The sequence below is a fragment of the Ranitomeya variabilis genome, chromosome 1 (assembly GCF_051348905.1).
Source record: "Ranitomeya variabilis isolate aRanVar5 chromosome 1, aRanVar5.hap1, whole genome shotgun sequence".
Taxonomy (NCBI): Eukaryota; Metazoa; Chordata; class Amphibia; order Anura; family Dendrobatidae; genus Ranitomeya; species Ranitomeya variabilis.
In genome coordinates this window covers 71,451,067-71,474,597 of record NC_135232.1, presented here as the reverse complement: position 1 = coordinate 71,474,597, position 23,531 = coordinate 71,451,067, and the positions used below count along the sequence as shown (strand labels likewise).

The 23,531-nt window shown below is 41.7% G+C and overlaps 1 protein-coding gene across 1 annotated transcript in view; it reads right to left on the bottom strand.

Annotated features, from left to right (window-relative positions):
• The window catches only part of LOC143805628 (chondroitin sulfate proteoglycan 4-like), a 55,395-nt gene that overhangs the window by 20,658 nt on the left and 11,206 nt on the right, over nucleotides 1–23,531 (bottom strand). Inside the window, exons 2-5 of the mRNA XM_077285150.1 lie at nucleotides 16,448–16,611; nucleotides 11,145–14,693; nucleotides 7,600–8,070; nucleotides 4,635–4,811 (exon numbers count right to left, since the gene is read on the bottom strand). Coding sequence (XP_077141265.1) covers nucleotides 4,635–4,811; nucleotides 7,600–8,070; nucleotides 11,145–14,693; nucleotides 16,448–16,611 — 4,361 coding nt within the window. The remainder of the gene's footprint in view (nucleotides 1–4,634; nucleotides 4,812–7,599; nucleotides 8,071–11,144; nucleotides 14,694–16,447; nucleotides 16,612–23,531) is intronic.

Sequence of the window (23,531 nt, the reverse complement as noted above, 5' to 3'; positions counted from 1 at the left end):
ATATGTTTGAGGTTATCCTGATATTCCCCCCAAAAAAATCCATTTGAAAATGGCACCCGCTGTGCTTGCGCAGCAGGAGAAATCAGTGATAGTGGCGCCATCATGCTAGAGAAAAGAAAATTCCTCCTCCAAGATGGCGCCGCCATTTTTCAAAAACCGCACTCCCAAAAAATGCTTATTATTTATTATAATAAAATAATTTTATTGCATAATAGATACATAGATGAGACATACAACGATGATATCAATAAAAATGTCAGCTCTCTCTACAAAAAAACAGGCTTCCATTCAGCTCCGTCAATGGAAACATTAATAAACCTATTGGTTTTGGAAGATGGTGACAAAAATCAATTTTATTTGTATCCACTATCACATTAAAAAAACTACAAATTTGGAATTGCTGTAAGGTTAGGTGCACACAAGAGGCTGTTTGAGGTGTTTTAAGGTTTGATGATTTGAGTTTCTGCTCCAAGAACTCTTCAAAAACTATACGCACATAGCCCAATTGTACTAACCTAAAGAATAATGTTGCCAGGTCATTTTTACTGCACTATGAATATCGTAACATCATAACCCCCAAAAAAACAATGGCGGAATAGTTTTTTCCCCTTTTTTATGCTAAAATGAATGGTGTCATTCAAAACTACAACTCGCTTATCCTGCAAAAAACAAGTCCTGAAAATAACTATGTCATCAAAAAAGTAAAGGTATGACTCTTGGAAGAAGAGGTGGAAACATTTAAAATTTGAAAACGAAGTTCTCCTGTTATCACAAAAGCATAAACATGGGTTAACCCATTTACCCCCAAGGGAGGTTTGCACGTTAATGACCGGGCCAATTTTTACAATTCTGACCACTGTCCCTTTATGAGGTTATAACTCTGGAAAGCTTCAACGGATCCCGGTGATTCTGACACTGTTTTCTAGTGACATATTGTACTTCATGATAGTGGTAAAATTTCTTTGATATTACCTGCGTTTATTTGTGAAAAAAACGGAAATTTGGAGAAGATTTTGAAAATTTCGCAATTTTCCAACTTTGAATTTTTATACAATTAAATCACAGAGCTATGTCACACAAAATACTTAATAAGTAGCATTTTCCACATGTCTACTTTACATCAGCACAATTTTGGAACCAGTTATAAGGGTTAAAAGTTGACCAGCAATTTCTCATTTTTACAACACCATTTTTTTTAGGGACCACATCTCATTTGAAGTCATTTTGAGGGGTCTATATGATAGAAAATACCCAAGTGTGACACCATTCTAAAAACTGCACCCCTCAAGGTGCTCAAAACCACATTCAAGAAGTTTATTAACTCTTTAGGTGTGTCACAGGAATTTTTGGAATGTCTAACAAAAAATGAACATTTAACTTTTTTTCACAAAAAATTTACTTCAGCTCCAATTTGTTTTATTTTCCCATGGGTAACAGGAGAAATTGGACACCAAAAGTTGTTGTGCAATTTTTCCCGAGTACGCTGATATCCCATATGTGGGGGTAAACCACTGTTTGGGTGCATGGCAGAGCTCGGAAGGGAAGGAGCGCCGTTTGACTTTTCAATGCAAAATTGGCTGGAATTGAGATTGGATGCCATGTCGCGTTTGGAGAGCCCCTGATGTGCCGAAACAGTGGAAACCCCCCAATTCTAACTGAAACGCTAACACAAACACACCCCTAACCCTAACCATAACACGCCCCTAACCCTAATCCCAACCATACCCCTAAACTCAACAAACCCCTAACCCTAATCCCAACCATAACCCTAACCACACCCCTAACCCTGACACACCCTTAACCCTAATCCCAACCGTAAATGTAATCCAAACCCTATCCCTAAAGGTATCTTCACACTGAACAACTTAATAACGATAACGATAGCGATCCGTGACGTTGCAGCGTCCTGGATAGCGATATCATTGTGTTTGACAAGCAGCAGCGATCAGGATCCTGCTGTGACATCGTTGGTCGGAGCTAGAAGGCCAGCACCTTATTTCGTCGCTGGATCACCCACTGACATCGCTGGATCAGTGTGTGTGACACCTTCACCTTCTGATGTCTGTCGCGTCCCCCGGCGTCCGCTTCCCTGCACTGTGTCAGTGCCGGCCGGCCGTAAAGCAGAGCACAGCGGTGACGTCACCGCTCTGCTTTAGGGCCGGCGCTTACACAGTGCAGGGAAGCGGACGCCGGGGGACGCAACACACACCGGAATGTAAGTATGTAGTGTTTGTTTTTTTTACATTTACACTGGTAACCAGGGTAAACATCGGGTTACTAAGCGCGGCCCTGCGCTTAGTAACCCGATGTTTACCCTGGTTACCCAGGGACTTCGGCATAGTTGGTCGCTGGAGAGCTGTCTGTGTGACAGCTCTTCAGCGACCACACGACGAAACAGCGACGCTGCAGCGATCGGCATCGTTGTCTATATCGCTGCAGCGTCGCTTAATGTGACGGTACCTTAACTTTAGCCCCAACCCTAACCCTAACTTTAGCCCTAACCCTAGCTTTAGCCCCAACCCTAACCCTATCTTTAGCCCCAACTCTAACCCTAATGGGAAAATGGAAATAAATACATTTTTTTATTTTATTATTTTTCCCTAACTAAGGGGGTGATGAAGGGGGGTTTGATTTACTATTTATAGCAGGTTTTTTAGCGGATTTTTATGATTGGCAGTTGTCACACACTAAAAGACGCTTTATATTGCAAAATATTGTTTTTGTGTCTCCACATTTTTTGAGAGCTATAACTTTTCCATACTTTGGTCCACAGAGTCATGTGAGGTCTTGTTTTTTGCGGGATGAGTTGACGTTTTTATTGGTACCATTTTTGGGCACGTGACCTTTTTTTGATCGCTTTTTATTCAGATTTTTGTGACCAAAAACCAGCAATTCACAAATTTCTTTTTTGGGGGGGCGTTTATACCGTTCCACTTTTGGTAAAATTGATAAAGCAGTTATATTCTTCGGGTCAGTACGATTACAGCGATACCTCATTTATATCATTTGTTTTATGTTTTGGCGCTTTTATACGATAAAAACTATTTTATAGAAAAAATAATTATTTTTGCTTCGCTTTATTCTGACGATAACTTTTTTATTTTTTCGCTGATGATGCTGTATGGCGGCTCGTTTTTTGCGGGACAAGATGACGTTTTCAGCAGTACCACTTTTTTTATATCCCTCTTTTTGATCGCGTGTTATTCCACATTTTGTTCGGCGGTATGATAATAAAGCGTTTTTTGCCATGTTTTTTTTTTTTTTACGGTGTTCACTGAAGGGGTTAACTAGTGGGACAGTTTTATAGGTCGGATCGTTACGGACGCGGCGATACTAAATATGTGTACTTTTTAATTTTTTTTATTATTTAGATAAAGAAATGTATTTATTGGAACAATATATTTTTTTTTTCTTTACACATGTAAATATTATTTTTTTTTACTTTATAACATTGCCCCAGCGGGGGACATCACAGTATAGTGTCAGATCAGTGATCTGACAGGCACTGAATGGAGGCTTGCTGGCACCTGCTCTGAGTAGGCGCTCACAAGCCACCTCCCTGCAGGACCCGGAAGGAGCCCCGCGGCCATTTTGGATCCGGGGCCTGCAGGGAGGAGGAGGTAGGAGACTCTCAGGGCAACACGATCACATTGCGTTGCTCCGAGGGTCTCAAGGAAGCACGCAGGGAGCCCCTCCCTTATCGATGCTTCCCTATGCCGCCAGAACACTGCGATCATGTTTGATCGCAGTGTTCCGGGGGTTAATGTGCCAGGAGCGGTCTGTGACTGCTCCTGGCACATAGTGCCGGATGTCAGCTGACACCCGGTCCCGATCGGCCACGCTCCCCCCTTAAGCGCGGCTGATCGGTAATGATGTACTATCCCGTCGGTGGTCATACGGGCCCACCCCACCTCGACGGGATAGTACGTCATATGTCAGAAAGGAGTTAAGCAGCGTCGGTCCCCACTGACCGAATACCACAGGTGGCGTCACGAATACAAACTTGATTCACCAAATCCCTTTAAAGACTTTTCCTTTAACATGGGCGCCCAGGGCCACGGACTGAGTCGCCGCCACGAGACATCCCCCTTTAAGTACCAGACCCGGTACCGAGTACCCCACGGCCCTCGCGGGTGACTCACATACCCAAGTCTGTTGCTTAGTTATATTCCTCCTATTCTGTAGATGTAATTTTCATTTTTCTTGCCCAGATGAACAAGCCTTCAATGTCTGATCACCTTCTATAAGCCAAGCGATCACTAAAACGAATTGTCAGCTATGCTAGGAAACTACCCTGCCACTGTGATGTAACTTGGTTCGGCTTTGCACATCTTTTTACTATTTGCTTCATAGACAGCCACTAACTAATAGGACGAGCATGCCCCCTCCAAAAAAGGAAAATAGTACTTTAAGTGGACCCCCATGATCAGACATTGATGGCATATACAGGTGAAACGTCACTGAGCTCTATACTGAGATGATAACTTTAATTTAATAAGCAAAAATTCCTGTAGAGACCAGAGTATAGAAATAAAAGCCACAAATTGATTGATATATTTTATCTTATCAATCCCTCATCACAGGTTATCCATATGATTAAGCTGGCAAAAAACAAAAACAAAAAATATCCTTACCCGAAAAATCTTATTAACCGTAATAACTGGGAATTCATCATTCACAGGAGTGATGGTGACAAATATTGTCTGCGGAAGACTTTGCTTGGAAAGTTCTGTACTGTTCGCAATGATGGTAAAGTTGTCCTGCGAGGTCTCACCGTCATCGTGGACGTAATAAATCAGTTCTTGCTCCATCTTGAAAAATTAAACATAATCAGTTTTACATATTATTGGTAGGATTTGCTGTGACATCAGAAATAAACAAGCGGCTTTATGTATGAATAATTGTGAGGCATTTCTGCTCATATTAGATAAAAAAAATAAAGAGATGAAGTGATGAAGGAGCACAGTGACAACCTGAATAGCTATAGTCATTGTCCCGAAATCAAGGAATTATGTGCCAAACAAATAAGATGAGAGAGCAACATAAAATGTATATCAATGTATTAATTCTGATATAACACAACTTGAAGACTATTTTTTTTAAAGTGTCTCCACCAATATTCTGTCACCAGATTTCACAATACAAACTACAGAAATTATGAAATACTTCTGGCACCGATGAGACTTTTACTAATTTTGATATTCTTTGTCAGAATGGCTGTATAATCCTTTCTGAAAGTCTCAACCCACCTTGCCTGATTGACAGCTCCTCATTGTCCCTCCTCCCTGTTGAGATCTCACACAGCTCAGTACAAGCCGCAGTAGTCAGTCAGGTTGGACAGGTAGGGGCGGAATATATCTGGACTTGAGCGGAATTATTATTTAGTTGAAATCAAAAATGCTCATTTTAATATCAGGATTATAAAATTCAGCCATTGTGATGTGGATTTTCGCAGTAAATATACCAGTCCCATATTGTCTACGTGCTTTATTTAGTAATGTATGCGGCTTAGGCTACTTTCACACATCAGGTTTTTTGCATCAGGCACAATCCGGCAAATTTTCAAAAAAAAGGATCCATTTTTTTTTCCTACCGGATCCGTTTTTTCCCCATAGAGTTGCATTAGCGCCGGATTGTGCCTGATGTCCCAACGTTTCATCCGTTTTTTGCCGGATCCGTCAAAGGTAAAAAAACTGATGTGTGAAAGTAGCCTAATACTGTGAAATCTGGTGACAGAACCCCTTTAGAGCTTAAAGGGAAATTGTCACCCCCAAAATGGAAGGTGAGCTAAGCCCACCGACATCAGGGGCTTATCTACAGCATTCTGTAATGCTGTAGATAAGCCCCTAATGTATCCTGAAAGATAAGAAAAAGAGGTTACTATATACTCACCTGGGCGGGTGGTTTGATCCCATGGGTGTTGCGGTCTGGTCCCTCCCATCTTCTTACGATCATGTCCTCTTCTTGTCTTCACGCCGCAGGTCCGGCGCAGGCGTACTTTGCCTGCCCTGTTGAGGGCAGAGCAAAGTACTGCAGTGCGCTGGCGCCGGGAAAGGTCAGACAGGCCCAGCGCCTGCGCACTGCAGTACTTTGCTCTGCCTGCAACAGGGCAGGCAAAGTACGCCTGCGCCGGAGCTGTGGCTTGAAGACAAGAAGAGGACGTCATCGTAAGAAGATGGGAGGGACCGGACCGGACCGCGACACCCATCGGACCTGCCCGCAGGGGGGAAAGCCCCTGGGTGAGTATAATCTAACCTCTTTTTTCCATCTTTCAGGATACATCGGGGGCTTACCTACAGCATTCCGGAATGCTGTGGAATGCTGTAGATAAGCCCCTGATGCTGGTGAGCTTAGCTCACCATCGATTTTGGGGGTGACAGGTTCCCTTTAAAGGGAATCTGTCAGGTGCCCATGTCCTCCAACCCAGCAGCATTCACATTTGTGCTACGAAATTCCCTGCCTAACAAGTCCCTTATAATGTCGCATAAATCCATGTTTAAAAAAGTATTTATGAGCTCCGTTTATGCAAATTAGTTCTTTGTCTAGTCGATGGGGTGTTATTTTCCACAGACTAGTTGGCCATCTCCACATCTTATCGCGCCCCTGAGGGCGTGATAACATGATTTGCAAGAGCTGGTCTGCGTGCGGCGTGTACGCATCCCAATTTCAGAGACGCACTGCGCAAGACCGAAAGAGCAGAAGATGTTCACGGTCCATCTGGTGAACATCCGGTCATACGCAGTGCGAATCTGAAGCCGCAATGCATTGTTGTGTAGACAGTAAAGGTGGATCTTTGAATTACAAAGTGTGGCACCTCAGGGTTTGAATGGGTATAGTCACTGGATTTTATAGACAGAGATAGATATATAGGAGTGTTTATGAGAGGTTTATGACGCTGCGCTGACCAGCGTCGAACGCAACACGTTGCATTTTGTTGTGGTCGGTGCACCGTCAAAAAGACGCATGCGGAGGCATCCACATACATCCGCATGGCCTGCGTACCCAATGTTAAAGATAGGGGACGCATGCAGATGTAGGCGGAGCTGAAGGAAGAGGCGCTGCAGTGGGCTGGGCTTAACGGAGGAAGAAGGCTGCCATCCACAGCCCTGCCGAACGGTAGTGCGAAACTAGCCTAAGTGAATATTATTATACAGAGCTGGTTAGGCAGGGAATTTAGTAATACATATACAACTGGTGCTGGGTTGGAGTGCATGGGGGACCTGACACGTTCCCTTTAAGAGTATGTAAAAATTATTATAAAATTCAGCTCGGGGTAAAACATGGTCAAAATAAAGGCCATCCGCTACAGAAAGTCATAGGCGATGGTGGTCAAGTGTCCCAGATTTGAAGACACTTGACCATTACAGCAGGATGGATGGGAGTGATTTGCTCAGTGGGTTTGTGAATTAAAAATGCTTATTAGAAGGTCAATGCTAGATTTTGGCCCCATAAATTGGTGCAATTTTTCAGTAGGCCCTCGGATGAACAAAAAAATACCCCCCTTTTTTTTAAATTAACTAATAATCCTCCAGACATTTCTTGGAATAAGTATATCCCATCTCCCTCACCAAAAAAAACTGCAAACTAAAAATATTTTACCTGTTTTTTGGAAAATCTTGATAACTTTACCCCAGGAAATCTAGTATTTTCCAAATAACCATTTTGGGGTCTATCCAAAAGAACAAACTCAAAATTGAGATCTTGAAAGTGTTTATTCACAACACGTAGATAATCCGGGGTCACGGCTTTGGATGCTCCTTCCCTCACAGTAATATTCTGGATTTCCAGTGGAATAAGGATTGGAATTATATCAACAGACACTGTAATCCCACTAATTTCTCGTACGCCGTTCGTGACGGCCAACGTAAAGTTGTCCTGTACTTGGCCAGATGCAGTCTGAACATACTGAACGTTTCCTTGGTTAATATCTTGCTGGGTGAAGGTTGTAATGGATTTTGGATCATCGGGAAAAAGTCCTTCGGTGGATTCAAATCGACGGATGTAACCACGTGACGGACCTGTCACTACAGTGAACACAATCTCGCTGGGCACGTTATCTTCGTGGATGACCTAAAATAGGAGTCATGCAAAATGAGAAAAATCCCACCTAGGCTAGGACATACTGTGAAAAAACAAAATACAGCCAAAATACAAACATAAAAGAAGATACAAAAAAAAATCTAAACAAATGAACAAAACTAATAATAATTCTTTAATCAGAACCAACATGGCCAAAATGATAACTTTTAAAAGAAACTTTCAAATGAAAAGGGGGTTTAATATACTGAGTACAGTAGGATTCACCATTACTCAGAAATTAATTGAAAGGGATTGTTATCAATGTCAACCATCCTTCCGAGCTAGTCACATTTTTATATTCAATTCTGTCTAAGAGAGGTCTCGAAATATAGTTTATGTTCAAAACTCAGTTTCATATACTAATTAAGGGGAGATACATTTTAACCAAATAGTGCCCTGTTGTGATCCGGTGGTAGGATCACCAAACTGACCTGATAGGTAAACCAGAATATTAGGACGAGCTCTGGGGATGTGGAAACTATACTGACCGCAACACTGAACCTATCTAAAACACACTAAAGGCAGCCGTGGAGCGTTACCTAAAAAACCTAGACGCCTCGTCACAGCCTGAGGAACTAACTACCCCTAGAGAGAAAGCCAAGCCTCACTTGCCTCAGAGAAATTACCCCAAAGTTTAGACAGCCCCCACAAATAATAACGGTGAGTTAAGGGGAAAATACAAACGTAGTAATGAAAAACAGGTTTAAGCAAATGAGGCCCGCTAACGCTAAATAGACTGAATATAGCAAGGGATCTGTGCGGTCAGTACAAAAACTATCAAAAACTATCCACGCAGAAAATACAAGAACCCCCACACCGACTCACGATGTGAGGGGCGCACTCTGCACCCCAGAACTTCCAGCAAGCAAAAAATCACATATAAGCAAGCTGGACTGAACTCATCATATAATGAAACATATTTTCAAGAGAAAAATGAGCAAACATGAACTAGCAAAACTTAGCTTCTACAGGTGGAGACAGGTCACAAGGAAGTCCAGAGAGATCAGAACCAGTACTGAATACAACGACAGCAGGCAACAAACAAAGGTGCAGGTGGAGTTAAATAGGAACCAGCATAGCAGGAAATGAGGCAGCTGAGCCCAGCTCCAGACCCGCAGTATCGCTAAAGGCCACCAGAGGGAGCCCAGACGGAATTCACAACAGTGCCCCAGAAGAAGCAAAACAGATGGGGTGAAACTTTCTATAAACTCTGTTGTCCCTAAAGTCATATACAGTCATGGCCGAAAAGAGTTGGCACCCTTGAAATTGTTACAGAAAATTTAATATTTCTCCCACAAAATTATTGCAATTAAATGTTTTGTTATATACATGTTTATTTCCTTTGCGTGTATTGGAACAATATAAAAAAGAAAAAAAAAAGCAAATTGGACAAAATTTCACACAAAACCTCAAAAATGGCCTAGACAAAATTTTTGCCCTCTCAACTTAATATTTGGTTGCACACCCTTTGTAATAAATAACTGCAATCAACAAGCTTCTTACAGCTTTCAACTGGAATTTTGGACCATTTTTGTAAACTGTTCCAGGTTTCTCACATTTGAAGGCGCCTTCTCCCAACAGCAATTTTAAGATCTCCCCACAGGTGTTGACAGGGGTTTAGTTCCGGTTTTATTGCTGGCCACTTCAGAGCTCTCCAGCGATTTGTTTCCAGCCATTTCTGGGTGCTTCTTGAAGTATGTTTGGGATCATGGTCCTGCTGGAAGACCCATGACCTAGGAGGCAAACCCAGCGTTATGACACGATCCAAAAGCGATTTCATGATGCTTTGCACCAAGTCAAAGCACCCTTCATCAATTTTTCTCTGCCGTCCACGTACAGAAAGATTAGCTACAGTGCCATGGGTTGTAAACTTCTTGATTATGTTGCTCACTGTAATGGGCTGGGTGGTGGAACCACTGTGCCGTGTCCCAAGGAAACCCTAGAGGGGAGTAACTAGGTGCCTTACCAAGTACAACCTGGGATACACAGTGGATGACGACACCATGATCCGAGTGGAGATGAAGGAGTTGGAACCAGGTGCTACACTAGGATAGACCTTGGGTGGATGGCAGCTGAACCCCAAAGGACTGGAGGCAGGGATGATGGACTGGGCAAGTGCAGACAGGCTCTGCTGGAACAGTAGCTGGCACAATTGACACATGGACTGGTACTGGTGGACACAGCAATGCAAAGTCAACTTCTCCCTTTTTTATCTGGTTTTAGGTGTGATTTTTATATTGCCCTCACCTGTTACTTGCCACAGGTGAGTTTAAATGAGCATCACATTCTTAAAACAAAGTTGTTAACCCTTAAATTTGGAAAGGTGCAAACAATTTTGTCGGGCCCATTTTGTGGTTATGTGAAATTATGTTCAATTTGCCTTTTTCCTGTTTTTTTTTTTTTTTTTTTAAGTGTTTTTCCAATACACACAAAAAGATATAAAACGTGTATAAAAAAATCATGTGTAGTTGCAATAATTTTCTGGGAGAAATACTTTATTTTCTGAACAATTTCAAAAGGTGCAAATACTTTTGATCATGACTGTATGTGTAGAACTACCTATTGCATAACAAATAGAAATATTTATTGGAATGTTACAGTAACTTTTTTTTATTAAAGGGAATCTGTCACCAAGTTTTTGTTCCCCCATCTGAGGGCAGCATATTGTAGGGGCAGAGACCCTCATTTCAGCAACATGCCACCTATTTTACTGGGTGCTGCAATTTTGATTAAAAACAATTTTATATGCTGCAGATCTAGCAGTGATCTGAATGCTGAGCTCTGTATACCACCATTCACACCACTGATTGGCAGCTTTGTGTAAACTGTGCATAGGCAGAAAGATGCCAATGAGTGGTGGAGGCATGTTTGGACTACCTGGCAGCAGGCCAAAATGTCCTCTAGTGATAATCTCCCTGTAAAAGTGATTTAATACAAATTATACTAAGCAGCCTTGTATGTGATACTTTCCTGGAATTGGAATATCTCCCCCCCGCATCATGATGCTCTCATATTATGTAGCAAAAACTTCCCTTTAGCTTTGATAAAAGGCCTGATATACTCACTTGCAGTCTGTCTTTCCCGATTTTGACCGGCTTTCCTTCTTCTACTAGAAGGCTTTCATGACTCTGCACAGTTGGAAGTTTTTGATGACTTTCCAAATGGACACGAACTTTAAAGTCGACATCCAGAGTGATTGCATCGATTTTTACTGCAACGGTAACCACGTCTACAAGATGATTGCCATCATTGTGCCTATAAACCACATGACCATTTTTTAGGTCTTGGTTTGTAAAAGAGTCTTTCAGCAAATTCTGTATGTAAATCTTTCCATGTTTTGGTGGGGATGTAATATAATACAGAACATTATGGTCACTTTCAACGTACATATTAGTGGCAATGCTAAAATTGGTGGAGGATAATATGCTCTCTTTGCCTTTTTGCACCAACAATCCCGTGTTGTGGACTATCTTAATGTAGGGCTCGGAAGCACTAACTTCTAGAAGTGAAGACGTGTAATGTTTTCCATCTGTAACAAACAAGACAAAGCGACCGTAATCCGCTCCATGATGTATATAGAGGACACGGTTATTTTCTAAGTCCTCCTGGGTAAACTGATAAAGCTTTTTCGAAGTATCATTAGATGAAACAAGATCTCCATTGGGAATACCACGTCTGGTGTAGAGTAACTGGCCATCATCGAAATCTGTGTCAGGATCATGGTAGCACAAGTCCTCCAACGTTACCAATTTCTTGCCATTCCTAACTACATGGAATAGCTTGTCGACAACACGGACAGGCTTCTCGTCATTCCTCAATTCTAAGGATACATTAAAAGCAAATTCTGTCTCCAATGGTGTTGCATCGGAATCAACTTTTTCTTGATCTGAAAGTAAGGAGGATGCAAGAACGACAAAGGCATCGGACACAGTCTCGGAATTATCGTGAACGTACATAAGACGTTCACTCAAAATATCTTGGCTAGAGAATGTGGTGATGTTATCATTGCTTACAAAAGAACCTGAAAAATTGATTAGCTTTAGCTTTCCATGGAGAGGACTTCTCATAACCTTAAAGGAAAAAGTTCTGTTACTTAAGGTTTGTACAAAGAGTTCATCTTTTGTAATGAGTCTTGTTTCACCTTCGGCTAAGGACAAGCCTTTGTTTGTCACAAGGATGCTGTTCAAGTCTGCTTTAATATTAATTATGAAAGTAAATGGCTTTGATTCTGCATATTTTGTGAACAGTGTAAATCCAAAGGAATCCTGGGAATCTTCATGTGGCTGCCCACTTAAGAAATACTCAATGTTTCCTTCCATTATATCTGTCTGGCTGAACATGTCGTCTTTGCGTAAATTGTTGTTTCTGTACATAATCGTTCCTTTAGTAGGCAAAGATTGCATCTTATAATATATTAATATGTCGTCCATGAGGTCTCCTTCCACGGCAGCTTCAAGGTTATTATAACCAAATTTAGCCTTTTTTGAATTCTCGATGGTCAAAGGAAAATGTTTACTCAATGCATATTTAAGCCACTGGACCTTAATTGTAAAGAAAAATTCTTCAGTGGAACGGTTCGCTATGGTAACTCTAAATTTAAAGCCATCCATTAAATCAGTTTCTTGAATTTCTTTAAAGGTATTAAGGTATCGGATTCGATCTCGCTCAAGAGAACGTTGAGTAAATGAGGCTACTGGTTTCCACTCATTTCCAGAACTCTTTCTTTGGATGTGACCAAACGTTGGTGTCTCCGTAATATCATATCGTATTTCCAGCTCCTGATTTACAGCATTGGTTTCAACTGCTAAATTACTGATCTTAAGGAAAGCACTTGATCCTTGTATTACTTCAATCCTGGTATTGTTCACAATTTTATATTCTAAAGGAATAGCCAAAATTCTCAACACAGCAGTGTTACTCACTTTATCAGCATCGCTAACCCTCAACACAAGCCTTGCATTCTTCAACCCATGGTGAACGTAAAAAATATTCCCTTCAAGGAGCTCAGAATAAGGAAAGCTGGTAAGAGCTTTCCCTGGATTTTTCTTATTTTCTAGATATCCAGCATCTATGTTGAGGTTGCCAAGCACTACCAGATTTAGATGTTGTGGTTCTGAATCCACATCGGATATTTTTATCAGATTACCAGTTAGGCATTTCTTGGAAGTTTCAAGTAATGTGAATAAATTTCCTTCTGGTAGAGACAGTTCCGGAGCATCGTTAGATGGTGTCACAGTGATGTTAAACACGTGGACCTCTTCTCCTTTCAGATATGAGGGCATCTCATTCTTGCTAGTTGCAATAACAGAAAAACTAAAGTGATCACTTGTTCCCTCCGAGCCATCGTGGACATAACTAATTCTTCCATGCCACAGGTCAAGCATAGTAAAGGTTCCCTTGTCTTGTTGTGGAGAAACATCTAGTTTTAATTGTCCTTGTGAAGGATGCTCAACAACTTTGAATGAAACTTGCGACTGTCGAAGACCTAGCCTTTTATAATCCAAATTCAGTTTGATATGTTTTGATTGTATGGCCGCTTTGCTTCCTTCTTCTACCACCAAATTATTAAGAATGAGGAAGTTATCTTTTTGATTATTCTTGGGTACCATAGTAGTAACCAGTGAAATTGGAGGAGCCATGGATATTAATTGTAAGATTCTGGGTTGTGATGGTGGAACAGTGCTCAACGCAACCTCCGATTTGCAGCCAGGTGATACATCTTTCGTAGCCAAGGCGTTCTTTAATCCAAATTTAATAGAGTTCACTTTTATATTTTTAATACACCCTTTAAACGATCCTCCTTTGGCATTTTTCCCAGAAAGTGTTGTTAAACCAAACCTCTTCACATGGTCTCGAGAAACATCATCAATGCCACCTATGTACAAAGAGCCGTGTGTTTTAATGCGGAAGTTGAGTAAAGTTTTTTCAGTTTTGTCATTTACAGTCAGATGAACATGCCTTGAGGTTATTGTAAATTTAATATAATTCCATGTATTTTCCTTAAGAGCACTGGAAGAATCCACATGCACAACATTTTTCCCTTTGCCAATACTGGCTTTTAACACCCAGTCTACTATTTCTAGGGAAATGAATTCGTCAGCTTTTCCTGAGTGATAGAGTAACAAGCCTCTTCCATCTGTTGCTTGTATCACACACTCCCAGACGGCATCGTCCACAATGGTCCAACGATGAAAAGCTAAGAAGGACTTGGAACTGAACAAACTGATGGGGTCATCTTCGCTTATGAAGAACTCATCACTGCATCCAAGGGAAACCTCATGAACACTTGTCTGACCAGGGTATGGTCGAAGTGAAGAAAGTAATTCATACTCGTTGAAGACAACATCATCTAGACAACCTCTGAAATATTCATGAATGTCTTTTAGATATGAAGCTTTAAGGCTTCCGAGTCCACCAACATAGTAGCCATGCTCAACGTGAAGCTCTTTGGCCCCAACAGCATTTATAATACTAGATTTAATATTTGTATCGACTGTAAGCATCACTTCTGTGTTTTCATAGTTCAATTTGACCATGTGCCATTCCATGTCATCTAACTGAGGTCCTTGGTCGAGGAAAAGTATCACTTCATCATTTCCAAGACTCAATTTTGCCTAAAGGTAAAAAAAAAAAAAAAAATTACAGTAGTACTATAAAATGAAATATAATAATACAAAATACAAGAAGGAAATTTTTTAAAGCGTTATAGCCACATGAAATATCTGCTAAAGAACAATATGGAGCCAAGCATAAAAATTTGGTCAGCTATCCCTCAAGCCTCCCATTGCCCAATGGCCAAAGCGTGCATTTGTGGGGAGAAGCTAAATCGGACAGCAGGTTATATCAGTAACATCAGCACAATCGGGTATTAAAATTCAATATACCAGATCCACCACTCACCTATCAGGGAACAGCTGGGAAACCCCAAATGCATTAGATGTTTGACCGGTTCTGACAAAATTAGCATGTCTGACTGATTTTGCTCTAAAGTGGGTCCCTTTAGTCTTTCTAATACTGCTCATCCTTCAAAGTGGCTCACAAGTGTAGCTCAACCACATAAGTTATAGGACATATGCGATGTCATGGTGGATATCAAGGCACACATCTATTTACCAGATAAGCCTATTGACTCCTAATCTAAGCATAGGCTTACACTGGCGTATATACGGTATCACTTTTAACCCTTATGATTAATTATGGTTTTCCAATGTGTCCATGAAAAACTTTTTGTCTGCTGCGATTTTCTAATAAACTGGCTAAAGTCAAGTTGGAAATCGTGGGCATGGCGTTAGATTAGCTCTGTCCAGACATCTAATATTGATAACTTATTCCTAAGATAGGTCAATATTAGATCAGTTAGGTCCAAAACCTGACATCGCCATTGATCAGCTGTTTTTAGCTCTGGCAGGGCCTGGAAGTAAACTAAATGGAGATCAACAGCGCATCTCCATTCAATATTTAGAGGCCGCTGCCGAGAACTTCACATCAGTTCCTATTCTCTTGAAGCCAAGTAGAACTGGGCAGGCAGAGACAAACCGATAAGGATCTGCCACCATTACTAGTCATCTCAGTCACCTTGTTCCCAGCTCCCTGTTCAAAGTATATTTTTTTTCAAAATCTTGCATGGTTTCAGAGTGAAACATAGGGATTTGTGATGATGATGTCTGTTTCCGATTCACGCCACTTGTGATTCGTGGCACCATGAATCAACCCTTTAAACTTTTTCAACTGAGTTCTCATCAACTGCCTGCTCAATAAGCAGGGAGCCAGGAACGAAGGGACCTCACTACTGCATTACTTATGGTTAAGTGGCGGGAAAAAAGGGGAGATAAAACTTATTGGATCAAAAAAAAAGAGCAAGCGATTTCTATTTAAATTTTTAACATAACGGTTAAAAAAAAATAAGATGAGTGGATACAGGATTCTATGATACGAAGAACAAGGAGATGGCATAACTAAGGCTAGGTTCACATTGCGTTAGGGCAATCCGTTTAGCGCTAGCGCTAGCGGATTGCGCTAACGCAATGTTTATTTAGGGGCCGTGTTAGGGGTCGCGTTAACGTCCCCACTCTCGCAGATCCCCGATCTGCGAGAGCGGGGAACGGACCTCGGGCGCGCCGCGGAGGATGCAAGCAGCGTCCGAGGCGCGTCACAGAAGAACGGCACATCACTAGCGCGAGCCGAAAAAGGCACGCGCTAGTGATGCGCTGCATGAGAAATTTACATTGCTGTCAATGGGCACACTAACGGACCCGTTGCACGGCGTTAATTGCGACATTTTCGCCGTGCAACGCTGTCCGTTAGCGTGCACACATTAACGCAATGTGAACCCAGCCTAAGCTGCTGTGATTTCCTGCACATATGTCACCTGTACATGTCCAGAGCGCAGCTCCACCAAGCAATAATCATGTTTCCCGGCTGCCAAGAAGAGTAATCCATTCGATTTACTGGTTCGAAAACGTAACTGAAGTGATGACTTAGAGAACGATTCTGCTTTCTTTAGTTCTACATAACTTTCACCAAAAAAAGAAGCTGCAAAACAAAACCAAAAAACTCAGTATTATCAAACAACATTGGAATAAAGAATTGTATGATTATAGTTATGTACAGTACTATAGATTATAGATGGAGTAAATGCATCGGTAATATAATATAATTTATAATGGACAGAGGGCTGAACTATCAGATATACAGTGGGGAAAATAAGTATTTGATGCATTGCCGATTTTGCAAGTTTTCCGACCTATAAAGAATGGAGAGGGACAGAATCTAAAAATAAAACCCAGAAAATTATTAGTGATTTTTGCATAATTAATTAGCATCTTATTGCATGAAATAAATATTTGATACAATAGAAAAACAAAACATCATCCCTTCAAGATGGTTCAGTCGTCCTGTCCCCTTTGCAGAAAAGCACCCCCAAAGTAGGATGTTTCCGCCACCATGCTTCACGGTTGGGACGGTGTTTTTGAGGTTGTACTAATCCTTATTCCCCCAAACATGGCAATTGGAGTTGATAAATTTAATTTTGGTCTCATGTGACCACATGACCTTCTCCCATGCCTCCATTCTAGAGGGTCATTGGCGAACTTCAAACAGACCTGGACATGTGCTGGCGTGAGCAGGGGAACCTTGTGTGCCCTGCAGGATTTTTAATCCATGACAGTGTTCTGTGTTAGGCTACTTTCACACTAGCATCGTGCACTGCACGTCGCAATGCGTCGTTGTGGATAAAAAACGCATCCTGCAAAGTTGCCCGCAGGATGCGTTTTTTTTCCATAGACTTTTATTAGCAACGCATTGCGACGCAGTGCCACACGTCGCAACCATCGTGCGACGGTTGTGCCGTGTTTTGGCGGACCACCGGCACAAAAAAAGTTACATGTAACTTTTTTTGTGCGTCGAGACCGCCATTTTCGACTGAAACTCCGCCCCTCCTCCCCGGACCATGCAATGGGGCAGCGGAAGCATCCTAAGACTGCTTCCGCTGCCCACGTCGGGCATTTTTTTCACAGTATGCGTCGGTACGTCGGGCCGACGCAGCGCGACGGCCCCGTACCGACGCTAGTGTGAAAGTAGCCTTACTAACATTAATGTTTGAGACTGTGGTCCCAGCTCTCTTCAGGCCATTGATCAGATCCTCCCGTGTAGTTCTGGGCTGACCTTTCTCAAGATCATCTTTGCCCAACGAGGATAGACCTTGCATGGAGCTCCAGATCAAGGAAGATTGAGTCATCTTGTGTTTCTTCCATTTTCTAATAACAGTGCCAAAAGTTGTTGCCTTCTCACCAAGCTGATTGCCTATTGTCCTTTAGCCCTTCCCAGCCTTATGCAGGTCTACAATTATGCCCCTGGTGTCCTTAGACAGCTCTTTGGTCTTGGCCATGGTGGAGAGGTTGGAGTGCGATTGATTGTGTGGACAGGTGTAACAAATTCAAACAGGTGCAATTAGTACAGGTAATGAGTGCAGAGTAGGAGGGCTTCTTAAAGAATACTAACAGGTCTGTGAGAGACAGAATTCTTGCTGGTTAGTAGGTTATCAAATACTTATTTCATGCAATAAAATGCAAATTGATTATGTAAAAATCATACCATGTGATTTTCTGTTTTTCATTTTTAGATTCTGTCTCTCATAGTTGAAGTGTGTCCACGATAAGGATTACAGACCTCTACATTCTTTGTAGGTGAAAAAACTCGCAAAATCAGCAGTGTATCAAATACTTATTTGCCCCACTGTATAGCTCCAAATCCACTGGACAGACACAGGTTTAAAGGCGTTTACAAATTTAAAGGGGTATTCCCATCTGCAATATCCTAGCCCAAAATGTAGTAGATGTAATAATAATTATATTAGCAAATACTGTATTTCCAATTAGAAACGTAGTATAGTTCTTCAGATATGCATGTTCCTTAACCCAAGTGTAGGGCATTGCAGTAACTTAGGTATCCATGGTTACGACCACTAACAACTAACTGCCTGTGACTATATGAGTAGTTATAACTGTTGGTACCAATGTTTGTAATGATACCTTCATCACAACTTAACTCTATGAGTATCTTGAGAACACCGATTCTGTTAACAACACAGCAGAAAAGGTGGCCCATGACCAGAAAGGCCCTTCTGGCATTTGCTTGCCAGTCCGGTCCTGCCTGCTGCTCCTGTAGGCCACATCACAAAGCAGAAATCGATTCTCTTCTTCATGGGAATGGGACTAGCCTATTTTTTTATTATTTGCCAGTGGAGGGACACTATATTCAGGGGAAGGGAGCACTGCAAGGCCATCATACTGTGTGAGGGGGCAGTGTGGGGCATCATTGTGTGGGGGGAACTGGAAGAATCACTGTGGGGAGCACTGCGGTGGCACCTGATGACTACGAGAGGCAAGATGGAGGTATTGAGTGTGGTGTACTGGCGGGAGGGGGTGCATCATCACTTGTGGGAGTCATTGTACCGCAGAAGGTATATATTGTGGGGTGGATGGTCATCCTATTTGGGTGAAGGGCGGACTGTGATGACATCATACGACGTGTGGGCATCATGTGTGCTGTGTATGGGTACGTTCCCACGTTCAGGATTTGCTGTCGGTTTGACGCTGCATATTTATGCAGCTTCAAAAACGCAGCAGCCAGATGTTACAGCATAGTGGATGGGATTTCTAGAAATCCCATGTCCACTGTGCGTCTGTGTGCACCTGCGGATAACCTGTGGAGATTGACATGTGGCGCGTTGTTCAGATCTGCAGCATGTCAATTTTTGCTTGTGTGGATTTTCCTCGTAGACTCGCATTAATGAGGAAAATCCGTACATGTAAAAAACGTAAATGCGAGGCGGCAAATTTGCATAATAGGTGTGAACATTCTGCAGCATCAAAACCGCATCAAATCCTAAACGTGGGAACGTACCCTAAAAGCATCATACTGCATGGGGGCATAAATGGGGTGAACTGTGTGGGAACACTAGGGCTTCAATTGGGGCACAATTTCTGAATAGGAACAGAAAAATTACTTGGCATGTTCTCTTCACTGGGAGGTTTGGTGATAATCTACCAAAACCAAAAACACAACAAAAATGAAGCGTCAATCATAGTATAAAAAGTAATTTTCTCTGCAATCATGAACGAAGTTGTGATAAAAACAACAACCGGCAGAAATATGTAGAACTTCACTCAGAAATTCCTGTGCTAAGTGAAGACAGTAATAAAGGAAGCAGTATCCACAGTATTCCTGCATTCCAGGCGCGGCCTGCTCAGGCCTGTAAGTACTTGTAGCAATTTCCATCTTTAAGACATTTTTACGAGTGCAGTCAAAGGGCCTCTCATTAGATAAAGGTGCTGTGTAAACAATGTCGCCAACCTGAAGAAATGTGGAGGGCTGTATACGGCCTGTGGCCTCCCACTGAAAAATGGCAACAGGACAGAGCGGTCAGCTGTTCTGGGCAAACCAGCGTGCCCATGTGTTCTACTAGCACCCAGGTCTTCCAATTGAAGAGGTTTTCCCTTTCCCCCTACACCAGTCATGCGTGATGGGCCGCGGCAGCGAAGTCACGACTACAGCATCCGTGTCCGCTGCAGCCAATCACTGGGCTTAGTGGCACTGCGAATGTGGATGGTACAAGCCAATTTGGAATATTTCGTAACGATGCAGTTGCCCAAAGAAACCAATAAACATCACTACTTTTAATTTTCAAAAGGTTCTCTAAAAATAAAAGGTGAAAAAAATCATTAAAAAAGTGCTTAAAGCAATCGAAAGACTCTTCCTATTCATTGCTATTGTTGTTCATATGTTCAGTGCTTTGAGCGTTTTTGTTTTTTTTTCCCCGCTTTCCACTTGGAAAAAAAAACACCTGGTGGAAGACAAGAAAGTGTGTGTCATTTTTGTCAACAAGCTTCTGATGGAATCCACTCCAAAACTAGACACTGTCCAATCAAAAGGCTGCACTGAAAGATTCAGGAAAAGAAAACTTTCCAAAACGCATAGAAGACTTTTTGAAAAAGTTTCCTGAAACAAAAAACTCCTTCAAAAACTCCTCAAAGAAGGAGCATTTCCGAAAGAGGTTAACACTAGAAAAATCTTGTCGTTTATGACCGCCTCAAAAAACCTTAGTCTGCACACAGCCTAAGGGATCTTTCACACGTCAGTGTTTCTCACTGCATGTGGTGACGGTGGATGTGTGTCCGTAGGCAAAACAAGCTGACATGTCCGGTTTTTAACAGCAGCACTGATTGAAAAATGTCCCGTACATGTGCACACTGATGACACACGGATAACATCCGTGTGTCATCAATGCAACACATACTGACACCGCCTGCGCTATAAAGAAAATACAAAAATGACATGGGGTTCCTTTGCATTTTTGATAACCAGCCAGTCAAAACTGACAGCTGTGGGCTGCAACCCTCAGCTGTCAGCTGTAGCAAGGCTAGTTATCAAGAATAGAGAAATTCCCAAGCTGTATTTTTAATTATTTAAATAAATAATAAAATAAAACAGCGTGGGGGTCCCCCTCATTTTTTTTTTGTAAATTCTGTATTTATAACAGGCACTGAAAACATTACAAACAATTTATAGCTGCAAAGCTAAATCATAGCTGTTTCAGTGAGAGCAATAAGAAAACATAAACTAGTAACATTAGGGAAGGATAAAAGGGGTGAAGAGGGAGGGAAATGGTAGGTCAGGGCGGGAAGTCAGAAGGGTAAAGTGTGGGGAAGAGGAGAGGTAGGGGAAGTAACAAAAATGTAAAGAACATTTCAAATACACATGTGAGCACCTTTCTAAAGTAGACAATACGGTAGCAGGTAATTCGCGAGAGGGCGAGGATATATAAGGAGCATTGCTAGGGCATATATCAAGTCTTAATGTTGTCCAAGGGAGCCAGGTAGTCAGAAAACGGTCGTGGGCATGCATTTCCCAACTTGAAAGTTCCTCCAATCTATAAATGGGTTCTATTTTGGTAAACCATTCTCCTAACATTGGGGGGGGTCTCGCTCTTCCAGTGAATGGTTATTAAGTGTTTTGCAGCACTTAGCGATAAAGGGAGAAGACCATGTTTAGATGGTCTACAGTTGTTTGTCGGGCATGAGAGGATGGCCTCGAAGGCCATCAAGTTAGTTTTAATTAGTTTTAACCTTTTAAGGATAAGGTTTATTTCCTCCCAGAAATTTCTAATCAGTGAACATTCCCAAAAAATGTGTGCATGGTTACCTTGGTGGTCATGGCACCTCCAGCATGAATCAGAATCCGATAAGCCTAAATGATGGGAGTTTTACCGGGGTCATGTGCCATCTGGTTAATATCTTGTATGAGTTTTCTTGTAATAGGATACAGCGGGAAAAATCTCGGGCATACTTCAATATTTTGGAGATCTGATCGTCTGAAAATTTAATATTAAGTTCGGATTCCCAAGAATAAATGAAAGAGGGTTTAGAGTTCTGAGGAGGAATAATGAGTCGGGAGTATATTCGTGATATGACTCTAAATCTAGCTAAACCTGTTTTAAACATAAGGTCTAACCATGACCGGGGTCCCCCTCATTTTTGATACCCAGTCAATGTAAAGCAGATAGCTGGGGGCTGGTATTCCCAGGCTGATAAGTGGCCATGGATATGACCCATAGAGGTTACCACAGGTCACTGAGGCCGTGTTCCCAGAAGGACCAATGAACTGCGGTGACCTCAGTGAGATTACCACTCGCACCGTGAGAAAAAGTCTCATGGTGCAGCACTGAGTTCAGTGTGTTCACCTCAATTCACCATGAGACGAAGCTTAAAATTCACCATCTCCTTTTTCTCAAGGTGCGAGCAGCGATTTTAGTGAGCTAATCACTGAGGCTGTTATCGGTGTCATCAGCCGCAAGTACTCACTTGCAGAGCACTTCGGCAAGTGAGTGCCTCAGGCTGGCGGCTCCCGCCGAAGTCACTGATAACCACTGATCGGCGGGGGTGCTGGGCGTCAGAACCCAGCCAGTCAGACATTGATGACATTTCCCAAGGATTAGGTTATCAATGTAAAAGTGGTGGACAACCTATTTAATTTTACGATGTGTTTTTTTTTACAGGAGTTCAAAAGAGGCTACAGGAAACTGCATTTCTGGGGAAAGATTTTGGAGACGTTTTTCTTTTTCTGAAGAGCATTCTGGAGGAGTTTGGAAGAGTTTTGGAAAAGTTTTTTCCCTGCCTCTTGATTGGATGGTGCCTGGTTTGGTTACTTGCAGGAGCCGCTTCTAAAAAGTGATATGCACTTTCTTTTTTTCCCCACAGATTTTCAAAACCTCTTCAGGAACAAAAAGTATTAAAAACTCCTCATATGAGCAGTTAAGTGGATCAGCCAAATAAATGAATTGGAAAAGTTTTTAAAGCAGTATCTGTGGAGGATTTTGGAAAATTTCCACTAAAAGACACCTCCTATATACTCCTTTGCTACAACCCCTGGCAAAAATTATGTAATCACTGGCCTCGGAGGATGTTTATTCAGTTGTTTAATTTTATAGAAAAAAAGCAGATCACAGACATGGCACACAACTAAAGTCATTTCAAATGGCAACTTTCTGGCTTTAAGAAACAGTAAAAGAAATCAAGAACAAAAAATGTGGTAGTCAGTAATGGTTACTTTTTTAACCAAGCATAGGGGAAATATTATGGAATCACTCAATTCTGAGGAAAAAAATATGGAATCATGAAAAACAAACAAAACAAACACTCCAAAATAGCACTAGTATTTTGCTGCACCACCTCTGGCTTTTATAACAGCTTGCAGTCTCTGAGGCATGGACTTAATGAGTGTCAAACAGTACTCTTCATCAATCTGGCTCCAACTTAAAAAAAAAAAAAAAAAAATTATATATAAAAGTTTAACTGGAAAAAAGAAAAGCACTCACCGATCTGAAAAATCCTTAGCTTTATTGAGTCTTCATTAAAAGGAGTCCATGGCCGGGAGAGTGAGGAAAGAAGTTCGTA